This window comes from Tetrao urogallus (genome assembly GCF_951394365.1).
Source record: "Tetrao urogallus genome assembly, chromosome: 13".
In the NCBI taxonomy this organism is placed as follows: Eukaryota; Metazoa; Chordata; class Aves; order Galliformes; family Phasianidae; genus Tetrao; species Tetrao urogallus.
In genome coordinates this window covers 14,395,995-14,410,036 of record NC_136826.1, presented here as the reverse complement: position 1 = coordinate 14,410,036, position 14,042 = coordinate 14,395,995, and the positions used below count along the sequence as shown (strand labels likewise).

The window sequence follows — 14,042 nt, the reverse complement described above, 5'->3', positions numbered from 1 at the left end:
TAGATCTGACTCTTCCAACACGCACCTTGCAGCGAAAGAACCGATCTACTCCAGCCAGCACGTCTCCTGCACGCAATGATGGAATTTCACTTTATTGCACAAATTGCTCTGTCCTTCCCCAACACATGACTCAAGAGCTCACACTGACAGAGGCAGAGCGGTGCCGGCAGAATCCTGCATGGCTCAGTGCTGTCGGTGAGTGGGCAGCCAGCAGATGCCAATGCCAATGAACACTCACGGTGCAGTTGAAGGTACATGAGCAGTGCAAATGTAAATGGCACTGCTTTACAGGATGGCGCAGGATTAAGGGGGCTTTGCATGATCTGGCTGTGTGGCCACAGCCCTGCAAACAGATCGGTGGATTAGCAACACTGAGCAAACAGCCAGAACAGAAAGAGAAGTGGAGTTTGATGCCGCTCACTGCGGTCTTACTTTCTCCCAAAGCATACCCAGCTCTAATTTGCTTTTGCTCTTGCAGAAAAAATAGGCAAAGTTCACCCTGTGTCCCAGCTGTCAGGATTGCAAAACAAATGGGAGATGTGAGTAAGTTTATTTAATTGTTACCAGTATTAAAGGCATCTTAAGGGAATCATTCTTAACAGAGAATAATTTGTAATAGATAATAAATTACATTTTCCTCTCATTTCTTCCTTGGGAAAAATCTATTAAGACTCTATAATTAAAACTCCTGAACATAATTCAACTATATGTTTTTAATTGAAAAATGTCTGTTTCAGAAAGTCCTTTCTTCTTTTTTTTTCATTTTTTTTTTTCATGAAAACAGCATTCACTCTCTTGAGAAATGCCACAGAAAATTATTAATTGACATTCGTCACCAAAACCTCTAAACGAAACGTTCCTTTACTCACGCAGCATCTTGAAGCCCTAAGATTTTGGCACCCGATCCCATTTCTATTTGAACATCCTAGCCAAACAAAAAAATGACTTTCTCTAATCCCTTTTAATAACAGCAATGGAGATGATACGGGAAGATACAAAGCGTGCTCAGGCAGGCTGTGATTCACCACGCTGTCCTTTTTCCTCCCTACGCCGCACAGATTAGCGCAATCAGTCGGCAGTGACCAAGAGAGAGCTTCCTGTCTGGTTTGGTTTTGCGTCTTCTTAATTTTTTTTTTTATAATTGATTTCACACTTTGGGATCATTAGTTTGCATCCAAGGTGCTGCGGTTTGATTCCATACATTCCTATGTACTCATACTAGAAAAAAAAGAGCAATACACTAAACAAGAACACCACCACTAGACCTAATTCACTGCCAAATTCTGTCTCTGTAGGTTACAACTGGCTTCCTCGAAACAGCAACTTAATTGTTTACTGAGATCTTAAGAGAATTTAAGTGAGAAAAAAATGACAAACATGTACTTACTGATGTGTATAGATATCCTTCGCTGTTCATTGCCAGATACAATTTTGTTTGAACCCCCTGAATCGCCACCACTCGTAAACCCACAGGTATGAGGTTAAACAACGCTGGGAGAGAACGGAGATGGAAAGCAAAATTAATCCTTTACAGTATGCAGATTAGATAGAGCATTAAGCCGTAATTACTAGAACCAAATACAAAAAAATCTATTCATGCATATATTAATTTCCGTGGGCGCCATGGAACAATACTGCTAATATCTTTGTCTTGTATAGCAATTTCTAGCAATAGCTCAGAAATTATCTACAGAGGATAATCAACACATCTCCCCCCTTCACCATGAAGATGGTGGATTGGAGGTGCTGAGAGATGAGCCGACTTACCTGCCTCGTAAGCGCAATACAAGGACTGAGCAGAGTTAAACGTACCTTTATTTTTGCTTAATGATGATAAATGTGGGAAAAAAAAAAAAGAAAGAAAAAAAAGAAAACTCCCAAACAAACAAAAAGTTCCGTAAAACGATCAATACTTTTTTTTTTTTTTTTTTTTTTTTTTTTTCCAAATCCAGGAAACATTTTTTTGACCAAAAAAAAAAAAAGAAATTCAGAAAAGTTAAAACCCCTCATGAGCATCTCAAAGCATTTCCACTCAGAACTCCTTGGATTTTTTTTTATTTTTTATTTTTTCCTGCTTGTTGAAGAAGAAAATGGATTTGGAAAAGAAAAAAAAAAAAGAAATGACAAACACACACTAAACAACTTAAAAATGAACTGAACTGACAGCGTATTCTTTAATCAAACCCAAAATTTGTGTTTTCAAAATGGAGCTTGCATTTTTACTCACATACATGCTAACAGTGACAGTATATATAAGCAGAGAAACTCTCTTCTGGAAAATGAAGACACTGTTTTTTAAATGGCAAATTAACAAAACAAAGCTCTGCCATAGCTTACATTCGTGGCTATGTTAAAACTGAAGACAAGTAAGTGAGATGAATACAGTGCTCTGTGTTTGATATGGAGGATCCAGAATTGAGGGGGAGTTCAGAAAATGTTCAATTTATCATTACCCCAGGTGTCTCCTTCCTGCTGTGTAAGGGCAGAGTTAGGGTGAAGCAACGTGAAATGTTTCTAGCCATCTATTCCATGGCTGTAGAACCCCTGTGTGCTTCAGGCTGAAGTTTGGTATTTATGGGCACTGTCTGAAGCCAATTTAAATCTGAATGATGAATTTGAAATACTCTTACTATTTTCAAAAAGAATGACAACCCATTATAAATACCTTTTTCACCCCGATAACACCCAAGTGGTCATATTTAATTAAAAGAAAATTTGCAGCCTGACAGCATTTAATAGAGATCCTAAATTCTGGGAGTGGGGGTGTCAGGAGCGTATCCATCATGGTTTTATGGTTTTTCATCAGTAGAAGTAGCTCAAACCTTCCAAACAGGAAAGTGCACATAGATGCATGTCCTGTGTTGGAGAAGGCATGGCCAAAGGTGATGCTGTGCTCTAGGGATGAAGAACCAGTTTTTGGTGAAATCAGACTCTGCTCAATCAGTCAGACAGCTGTACATCCCTCGTACACATGGACACATGCACCCCTCTCACCAGCCTGCAAGCATAAAACTAATGGAAATAGCTTTCTCATCACTAAAACAAAATCCTCTAATTCTCTGATAGTCTTAGCAAACAAAACATAGACTTTCACTAAGGGAAATGTTCTGTTACAGATTCCTCATTTCTTCTATCGACTGCTTGAATTTTTCTGTGGGAGAAAGTATTCCATCTGACTCAGTGATTCTCCCATAGAGAGCCCACTTCTGCAGCTCAGCCCCCAAAAAGCAGCACCTGATCTCCCTGTGGGCAGGAGAGTGCAACTGAAAGCTCTGTATCCAAGCAGAACCTAGAGATCTCTTTTGAAAGATGCTTTTTTTAACAGTGCATTTCGGAGTGGGGCTTTCAGGTACTTTCAACACAAGGGTACAAAAATGGGCTCTGCTGCAAATAGTGCTGCCCGCAGATGAACTGAGCACAAGTCAAAGCTTAGGACAGTCAGGAAGATGGAGCTCACAGCCACAAGGAACAGAGATTGGTTTTAGTGAGCGATTCCTGGCTGCGCTGTGTTTGGCAAAGTGAGCAGAGACAGGATGCTGGGGAACTCGCTGCGGTGGGTGCTCAGCTGCTCTCCTCCGCAGCTGAACGTGTTTTCCTGCCACAAACGTACAGGCTCTATTTTGAGGAGAGGCAAGCACACTCGGAAGCTGGTGTGTATGTTGGTGGGATTGGCAGCTGACTGTCGGAAGTTGCAAACAGGGCCGTGGGGGAGTGCTGCTGCCTCTGCATCATGGCCACGCTGCACCCTGCTCTGCAAACACCCCATGCCATGGACAACGGGCATGAGATGCTATTGCATTTCTGGTTGACCCCCGAGGCTGGAAAAAACACCATGGAAAAATAGTTTGCTATAACAATCAGTTTGCATTAGCTCAGAACAATGCAGTTATTTGCATCCTCACTTTTCCCCATTATGTTCGCTCTGTGTAAAATAAGGACATAATATCAATCGTAATGAAAAACTTGGAGATGCCCAAGGGAGATATGATCTTTGCTATAGCTGTTGTGTGGTACATGCTGACAGAGAATTAGAGCTGTAAAATAAAGATGCAGCGGCCACAGCTGGATTTATTAATGTATACAGTGCTGTGAGGTCTGCGCCGTCGCTGTCTCAGCCACCTGGCCTTCCATATGCTGTCCACAAGGCATTGTTTCCTATATTTCCTTATTATATAAGTCCTCAAATCTCTGTGTCATGCCAAAATTGGGGAATAAATTCCATCTTGATTTAAAACCTTGCCCTATTTAACACGTTTAATGAGGCAGAATCTGGTTCTCAGCCAGGAAATCCTTTCCATGAGGCACTTCCTCAAATTACACGGACTCCTGGCTTAAAATGAGGTCTGGTGAGCTCTACAGTTCCTCACCCCAATGGCTCACTTCCTGCCTGCACTGTGCTCCAAAACCTGAGCTTTCTTTTAAACTCCTCACAGTCATGGATGCAAACTTGTTTTGGTGAAGGACTGCAGAGATTGCAATAATTGCTCCCAAGTCAGAGCCAAAGGGCATCTTCAGGCAAACTTCCCACCAGCTCTGGGTAGCAAATGATGAAGAAGGCAGATCCAAGGGCCCAGGCTGCTGTCAGGAGCCCAAAAAAGAGGATGCAAGCTCTCCTGATCCCTGCAATGAACAGGGAAAGCAAATGCAGACATTTAATAAGGAGATCAGGTAGGCTACCATTCTAGTTTGCTCTATGAGCCCCAGCATTATGCAATCGCTTTGTTGGCAACAGTTGAATCTGAGGATATTCCCCTTATTAAGGGGAGTTTTAATTATCTCACTGCAATGCAAAGCAAATGGTCTTAGAGCAAATGGTTGGTGGAAGTGGCAAAAGGGACGAGATACAACATCCCTTGGGGTGTAAAGGAGGACAGAAAGAGAGCAGAGAAGGGTTCTTCCTGAACAGGGAAGACCCTGCAGTGCACAGATATGGGGCAAAGGAGAGAGATATCTCCAGAAATTGGAGGAAAGGATTTTAGTGGGCCTGATCCACCCAGTATTCACATGAGCGAGGCTTTGGCGGAAGGCCATTATATAGGCTCTGTTTCTTAACATTGATCTCTTTCTCTTGATAATATCATTAACAAAAATGTTGCTATTAAAGTAAATTCAGTACCACGGGACTTTCAGGTCTATACATTTATCTTACATAAAGGAGGAATATATATGAAACTATTTTTTTTACGACAAAACCCTCCTGTGTTCTGACCACAGATATATCACTATCATTTCTGACCTACTTTCATTAAATTTAAGCACCAACGTCCAGCAACCAGGAGTTTATACGGTTTGCTTTATAATCTGTCAAGTCATGGTAAATGTAAGGACACAGTGGAAACAAAAATATCTTAGAAATAGATGTGTTGACACAAATGTCAAAAGCACAGGTAGACTCAAAATTTATCTTGCTTAGAGCGTCAGAATCCTCATGAGAGGAGTTCCAAGTGAAGCATTTAAATGAAACAATTCCTTCAAAATTAATATGCAGTTTCAGATGTCTTCTCTGGTACATTAAAAGTTTATGGCAGTATCATGCAGTAATGGAGAAAATAAGGTTTTCCTACTTCTTCTGCTTTTTAGTTTTTTGGGGTTTTTTTGGGTAATTAACAGAATTACTCTGAAAACCCGAACCAATCTGCATTGATCTGTCACGATTTTCAATCATTAGATCACTCCCTTGAAGGAAAAGCAACAGTTATGATCCATAAATGCTGCTCTTAGAGGAGATGTCGTGCTTGCATGGACAACTCAGCAACAGGGCAGCATCCAACCAGCACTGCTCTGCTCCAGCCTTTGTGCCATCTTCCCCACTGCCATCAGCACTTCTCCTAAGCACTTTCAGAACAATAACTTAGTTTTAGCTAAATGATACAGGTGTCAGAAACATCTGCATATTTGATGTGAACACACATCAAATCTATATTCTGGTCATCATTTCTTGTTTTCTGTTAACTCTCAAAATTGTTAGATAAATAGAAATCCACAAATCGCTTTTTTTTCTCCACCCGCAGAAACGCTGGTTGAAATATAACGGTGTAATTAAGTTTAGAAAGGGGGTTAAAAAAAAGTAATAATAATAATAATAATAATAATAATAATAGGGAAAGGTGAACTTTGAAATGATGATGAAATCTCATTACATGAGATAACGCAGCTCTGTTTGAATGAGCCCCAGTTTCAGAGTGGAGATAGAGTTATTCTATTTCAGGCGTTCTGAGTAGGCGAGCAAATTTTCCCTGTTGAAAAAAAAAATCTAATAAAATCCAAAGGACAGCAATGAACTTCTCTAGATTACCATGGAGATAACATTTTCTTTGTTTGTCATATGTGTCATCATTACTTTTCTCTAGTTCGTTATCCCTATAAGTGATTTGTATTTGCATCTCTTTCAGACCCAGTAAGTCTGAAGGAGCTCCGTGCTGTGCACACAGTGTTAATGCTGCTGCCACTCAGTCACTGTGGGACAACAATCTCTGATGGACCTACATGGGAAGAATGAGACACCACAATTCACAAACACACCATTTATTCTCGTGCCACTTACTATAACTACTGTCCTCCTCTTTTGTTCCATCAATTGTTCCATCTGCTTGCAACTGCAAGTGGTATCCTTGCCTGCTGTATAGCTTTGTAACTATACCTTTAAGCTGAGGCTCTGTAAAAAAACAATAGTGAGATTAATGTGGGAAATCCTGATGTGCCATTCCAAGCGAGCAGGATGCTAAACACAAATCTCCTGGTTTCTTCTCAATGCTGAGATATGAGAAAAGATCCAAGGCAGAAGCAGGGCAACCAGATTTGCAACACTTTTCGCATAGGGTGAGATCAAATCAATATCTATAAAATCAATTGCCAAAATGATTAAATGCCACTTTCTATTGTAACGAAGGTACAACATTAAAATCTGCTTCCAGCGACTACAAATTCCAACGGCGTGCTGCTTGACCTCAGGAGCTCAGCCCTATCTCATTTAAGATTAGAAGCGAGCTGGCAATGAATGCATTCTGCTTTTTAAAAAGGTGTGATTTCTTAAAAGGAGAGGGAAAAGAGGACTACTAAGATAGCACTGATGGGAGCTGTAGTGACAGCTGAGAGCCTAAATATATAGCAGCAAACATTTACCACAGGAATTGCTGCAGCTCTAATAAACAAACCCCCATTCTGTGCTCCTCCAAAGAGTGCAGAGCATCTGAAGCGATAAACTACTCAATGAACATATGGGGAATGGAGAGGGGAAACCTGAAATCCACCAAAGTGTGGAACTGCAAAATAAATATTACTATCAGGGTTAAGGCAATTATCTCATCAGCTAGGAGAAGATCAAAACAACACATACTTTGGAAAGATTTCTTTTTTCTTTCTTTCTTCCCCCCCCTCCCCCCCCCCCCCCCCCCTTTTCATAACCATCCTCACATTCACATTTCAAAAGTGAAATACCTCAAATGCTTTCAGATCATTCCAGACCAACCTGGCATTTGCTGTCAAGTCTGCCATTTAAAATATCTAGGTAATGCACCAGGAGTAATTGGAAAAAAAAAAAAAGGTCTACTTCCACTGAATCCCAACGACATCTGCATTGTAGTCATTTCACACAAGTCTGCTTGTCAGGAGGTGATGCATTCTCTGCAGCTCGCTTCACAACAACTTACTTAATAAACCCATTGGGGAGATACCATGTGTCATTTCCAACTTGTAGTGTCTGGATAAGAGTCCTTGTGTTTGTAACCAAAGATATTAGGGAGCTCTGCTATCAGCCAGTTCCTTCACGTTAGGAGGAGCTGAAGGCAAAAGCTTATGACAGTTTGTGTTACTTTCTATTGGAGACTTTAAGAACCATACATTTGTTAAAACTGGGAAAGATCACTAAGATCATCCAGTACAACCATCAACCCATCCCCACCATGCCCACTGTCATAAGGGTACTGACGGATGCACAATCCTTGTTCACCAATCCATCTGACAAAAAATCAACCAAGCACTGCTTTGGCATTTTAGCCATCCCAAACCCAGTGCTGCTTGCAAACTATGAGCAAGGCAGCCCTTGGGTGGCAGCTTGGAAAGGCAGACAGGTTCAATGGCTAACAGCACCACTGTCTCAGCACAGCAAAGCGATCACAACATTACTGGAGGGTTTTGCTCCTCCCACATACAAAAACCCACTCAGATCAGGGACCAAGCTTTAATGCCTGATCTTTAGCACCTCTGACACAGAGGGAATTGCATTAGCAGGCAGCTGCATGTATGAGATTCCTAGAAAGGAACAGGGCACTGAAGCAGAACTCTGGAAGGTACCAGCAAAAGCAAAAAGCCTCTTCTGCAATCAGCAAGTAAAGCAAGGCACTGGCATTCTGCAAAGCAGGAGGACAAAAACAGATCTCTAGTGCTAAGTTATTTACTGTACAGCCGAAGGAGGTGCTAACGTCTCCCCCACAAATAAATCACGTGTGTTTGTATATGTGTATGAGTAAAACAGTGAGATTGCTGAATTACCAGTACATGGATGCACACAGGTGTGCAAGTGAGGCAATGGTGTGCAATATCTTAATAAATCGGATGAACATGAATAGGGAGAGGACTGGCATGGGGTACCATGTCTACCAGATCATACAAGCCAAGACAGCAATACCTGCACACCCATTTTACCAGCCCTGAAACATTCCCGCTACTGATGCACAGCCCAGTACACACCAAACCAACCAGCCCCCGAACACATAACCCTTGCCAACCTGGTCGCCTTCTTCGCCTTTTCTTGGAGCCAAAGAGTTTGACTCTGGAAAACACATTCAACTTGTTCTTGTCGCAGCTTCCCTTGCTCTTGCTGGGGCTGTTGACACACTTACAGGCATTGGACTTCTCCCGCTCCCTGGCTTGTCTCTTCTGGCGGATCAGGGAGCTGGCGATGGCTGCGGCCATGGCCGCCACGGCCCCGGTGCCACCGGCGGGTCAGGCACACGGGGTCTGCTGGCCGGCCACAGGTGCCAGAGCCAGCATGCTGCTTGGCTGTCCCCAACGTTGGGGCAGCCACCACCCAGCGCCCACCGGCTCAGAGCCCGGGAGGCGCCGGATGGATGTGCGCACCGCAGCCCCGCGTCAGGATGCAACAGTTTAGGTCAAAACGGTTTTGTTGGCTGGGATTTTCCCCTTTTGATTTTCTGATGCTTCTTTTTTTTTTTCTTCTTTTTTTTTTTTTTTATTTCTCCTAACTTCTGGCAGAGGAAAGTTTGCAGGCAGAAGTGAGTGTTTCTACGGAGATCAAACAGATGACTTCCAAGGCATCCCTCCAAGCTGCTCCAGACGCGCTGTTCACACGCAGAAACGGCACATCGACTTGGCGCAAGATCATCGCATCTCTCCTAGCCCCAATTTCTCCAGTTAACTTTTCTCCCCACCCATCCCCTCCCCATTCAAATCCCAGCAAACACCTGTTAGATTCCAGCAAGGGTCTGTCCTGTTGTAGGGCTTTTTTCTGAATGCTTTTTCCTTCTCTCACTTAACGAAGAGATCTGAAGCAAGCAAGCAATCAAGCTGCGACGGAGCCACAGGGAGGAGGTGCCAGAGCCCGGAGCCTCGGCTGCCTGCTGCCGAACGCCTTGGGAAGCCTCTCCTCTCCTTACAGGTGCGGCTGTCGGCGCATCCTTCCCTCCGCGGGCACGTTCGGTTTTCGCATCGCAACACTTGTGACCAGGCGGCAAACAGGCACGTTCCCCTGGCACTCCCGTGCTGGCAGCTCGGCGCAGATGCTGCAGCAGCCGTAGTCCTCCAGCAGCGGATGCACGCACTCGCGTACGCCCCACGAGCCGTGCGTTGGGTGCAGAAATGAGGCGACGCAGCGAGCCCCTTATCACCTCCTCTTCCTTCTCCTTTCCTCCTCCTCCTCTTCTCGCCGGCTCTTTGTGCCCAGAGGTGCGGAGCTGCGGGTGCCGGCACAAGGCGGCTGCTGTTCCTGGATGTCCCCGAGGGCTGTGGGTACCTGGCGGTGGCACTGCCGCTTCCCGAGGAGGAGCAGACACCCAAACAAACGTGACCGCGGTGAGCAAATAGATGGCATCAGGTTTTCCGGAGGGGAGTGGAGACACCTGGGCCAGCGCGGAGAGGTGGCTACCCACAACCACAACCCACCCCTTCCCGCATCAAGCCACCCCTCTTCCTCACTGATTTATTGAAGACGATTTGCTTCTCTCCCCCCTCGCACCTCCTCCTCCCCGCTCCAGTCCTCCAGCAGACAGACACTCAGAGAGGCGATTCTCCCGCCGCTGCAGTGTTCTCCCTCGTCCCTTTGTCCCCGTCACGGTGCTACCGTGTCCCCCCCGGGGGCTGCGGCACAATGGGAGGACGTGCAGGGAGCAGGAGCAAAGCCGGGTGTAACACCTGAGCACCCACCGTGGTTATTGACCTGCAGAGCGGGCACTGGATCCCACACGTATCCACACCCCGAGACATAGGAAGCAGGAGATCATGGGGTCTCTTTGTGACACCCCCCTCCTTGCTTTTCAGCAAGCTTTTAACAGCTGGAGCCTAAAATAAAGGCAATTCAGGCTAGAAACAAAACGGAGATTTGCACTCCCGAGGACAAGCAGCTCTTGAAAGAATTTATCCCTGAGGCAGAAGGGATTTGCAGCCCCTTGCAGGCCAAAGCAGGCTGGGATGTCCCTGCAGCAGGGGGCTGAGGGCTGATCCTTGCAGGAGCTGAGCTCTGCGGGGCCAAAGTGGCCCATGGCTTCAGCCATCTGAGCCCAGAGCTGCCCTGTGTGCCCTGTCACAAACCTATGGAGCAGGGGGGCTATGGAGCAGGGACCAATGCAGGTGGGCTGGTGTGACAACATGGGATTTTGGGTGTGATTTCAGACCCAGGCACACACTGCAAGACACCTGCCCCTTCCTCCTCTCCTCCATACACCTTTGGCAAAACCACATGCTCTTCCCTCCCTCCCCAGACACATACACTGCAGGCACAGGCAGCCACAGCAGAAACCGTGCCACCACATATTAAACATCGCTCTCAGTGTCTCTGCAAACATTACAGTCCTTCCTTGGACTAGAAACTGCTCATGATGGGATCTGTTTCCTCCAACTGAGAACTCCTGCCCAATGAAACATGCTGCTCGGCCAGGCCTTAATAACAGGAATACCTATAATGTGGAAGTTTGAACACAATGTTGGACTGAAGGTATTGGGTACCATTACAGCTTGAGACCTTCATTGCTGATGCAGTATATTGGATGTGGCAGCCCAATATCTCTGTCCTCAATCCCACTCTTCTGCACAAATCACATGTACGTGCACTGACAGACCTGTACAGGTATTCTTGTCCTTATATATGAGACACTTTACAGCATTCACATATTGATATTAAACACTTCTAATTTCATTTTGATAAATAGTAGGATAAGAATAACTGCAATTCATGAGTTCCACCACTACCCTCATCTGCCAATCTACAGAAGACATATAAACCCCACCCAAGGGGCAGCCAGCTGGATATTATCAGTAATAATTTATCCCAACCAGCTCACCAAGAACGCACTGTGAGTTTTGCCATCAGTCACAACTGAGACTTGTTTTTTTTCTGAGACTCACCCATTACTTCATAAATATTCTGAGTTTGGAAAACAGTGTTTGATCTTCAGATCAAAGTGAAGCTGCTTCACTGTGATCTGTCCTATAGGTCAGACGACATTTCTTTTCACAACAAATAACCAGAACTCAGAATTTGTCTAACCTTGACAATCCTGAGGAAAAAAACAGTATTTAGGATATCTTCCTGACAGCATTCCAGTGTGCATGCTTAAAATCCATCAAGAAAACTCATTTGCACAAATGTTCCTTGACAGATAACTAAAGAGAGGAATAAAAATAGCATATATGCATAATCAGATTTAAGTTTCAAAAAAACAGTCCTTCAGGGTTGGTCTTTTTTTTTCATGATCATCCTCTTCATCTATCGGTACTCCTACAAACTTGTCTTCATTTACTATAAATGGCACATGAAAATGAGGACCTTGTTGTGAAAACGACTTTGGTACAGGAGCAGTCTTTGGACTACTTCAGTTTTACAGATCCAAAAAAACGGAACAGCTTTATTCTCTTTAAACAGCGAGGGCTGATCACTCCCCACCATGCTAAAAAGGTAAAATGAAAAAACTTTCCAAGCAATGTTTTGAATGTAGAAGGCGACCAGGCACCTCTTGAACATATGCTCTCATTCTTGGATTGTGATTATTGTAATTGGGTAGACTTACTGCTAAATGTAAACCATCAGCCCCATTTCAATCAAGAATGAAGCACCTCTTCAGAAATGAGCATAGCACAGACCTGTACATTTACTGCCACAGACAGGAGCTGTGCTGGATCTGACCCAGCAGCAATCACGCTATTTGAAAGTAGACAATGACTTCACCTGCTTTTAAATTATACTTTAAATCCCAAGCACCTGTTGATTTGATACTGATTATTATTTCCACAACTCTAATCATTAAAAGTACCTGAGCCCTCAGTTGCCTGCTCTGGGTACTAATGGCAGCAGGTTGGTCCCATGAGCCCCATGCTTTAAAGCATAGGACATGGTTTTCTATCACATGCATGACTCAGTGAAGGACCTGAGCCCTCTGTGCCCTGCAAAAGCATAATTGATTCTCACGACAAGTTCCTACATAGCACCAGTACCTCAGGTCCATATATCCCATATAGCATGTTCAGCAACTTCTTCTTCCCCCAGATTTATAGTTGGTCCCATATAGAAAGGTAGATTCTGGCCAAAACAAATTCTGCATGAAAATCCAGAACAAGATTAATCACGAGGCAGCTCCACACCTCATCCACCCAGCAAAAACACCAGCTCAGTCCCCGGTATTTACAAAACTGAAATTGCTTTGGTGTGACAAAACCATGGGATGTTAGGGGTCCCTCCTCAGGCTCTTCTCTTCCTGCTCACGTAACGTCACAGCTGTTATGAACATGTAGAGTCACATTGCTCCAGGAGTTCGGCCTGGGGACAATTTCCGCTGCCTACATTCCAAACGAGTGGAGATTTATTTTCTGAGAAGTGCCACCAGCATTGCTTTTCTCCCTTTTCAGGCCGTGATAAACAAGACTTCACCCAGCCGGGTATGACACAGCAGCACTGAGGCCCCCAGTGATTTTTTCCTCTTCTAAGTAAACAGAATTACTATTCACCAGGAAGCAGAGCTGTTCAGACCCAAGCTGTGCATCACTTAGCTCCTCCGTGAAACATCCCATGGAAATGACTCAGCCTTTCCCTGCAGCTAGCTCGGTGGCTGGACACAGGCACTGCAGGACGGCGAAAGGCTCGGGCTCTGCCGGGGCTGAGCATGGTTTGCTGTCCATTTTGCTGCCCATGAAGGCTCTATCTTTCCCAGCAACACACGTGAGCTAAACTGAGAGTCATCTAGAGGTTTATTTTAAGTGCAAGGTGGAAGGAGGTGTTAGTGGAGGAGCTGGGCTTTCAGGCAGTCCCAAACCAAGAGCTCAAACCGGATGATATTTCAGTCCACAGATCAACTGGGCTTCCTTATTGTTAATGAATAGCAAAGTTTAGCTTTAATAATTAGCTGCAAACCTTTATGAGAGCTGCATTACTGTAAGCAGATGTATTTTTTATGTGGCCAAGAGGTATAGCAGCATTGGCATTCCTGTGTGTGCCTGTGCCATGGTTCTTTGCAAAAGTGTACGTTGCATCCCTGCCAGTAACAGGAGTAATCAAAATAACTCCCTGTGACATAGCATAGACGTGCCAGTTGGACTGACTATAGAAGAGCTCACACCTGAGTGTGGAAGCATAGACCTTTCTCTTCTGTAGCCTGTGGGATTAGGCTGCTGGTTGGTTTTCATCTTCATGGGGTACAAAATCATGAATCCCAGCAGCAGAAGAGGCTCCAGCACAACATACATCTGTGGTGCACAGGACTGGATGTGCTGAAACTGGCCCCCATCCAGCAGAGCAGAGACACGTGTTCCTGTTTTCAACATGAGTCATCTCACTAAAACTACTAAGATATTTAAGAAATAATTACGTGCCTGCTGCA

The 14,042-nt window shown here is 44.5% G+C and overlaps 1 protein-coding gene across 3 annotated transcripts in view; it reads right to left on the bottom strand.

The window, feature by feature from the left end:
- FGF13 (fibroblast growth factor 13) overlaps window positions 1–14,042 on the bottom strand; it is a gene marked incomplete at both ends in the record, with an annotated part of 212,833 nt that overhangs the window by 41,563 nt on the left and 157,228 nt on the right. For 2 of the 3 annotated variants that reach the window (XM_079542031.1, XM_079542033.1), the window contains 2 exons: window positions 1,388–1,491; window positions 6,545–6,655. In XM_079542031.1, coding sequence (XP_079398157.1) covers window positions 1,388–1,491; window positions 6,545–6,655 — 215 coding nt within the window. Of the gene's footprint in view, window positions 1–1,387; window positions 1,492–6,544; window positions 6,656–8,726; window positions 8,914–14,042 lie in introns of those variants that run through there. The other variant, XM_079542032.1, reaches the window with a different exon arrangement.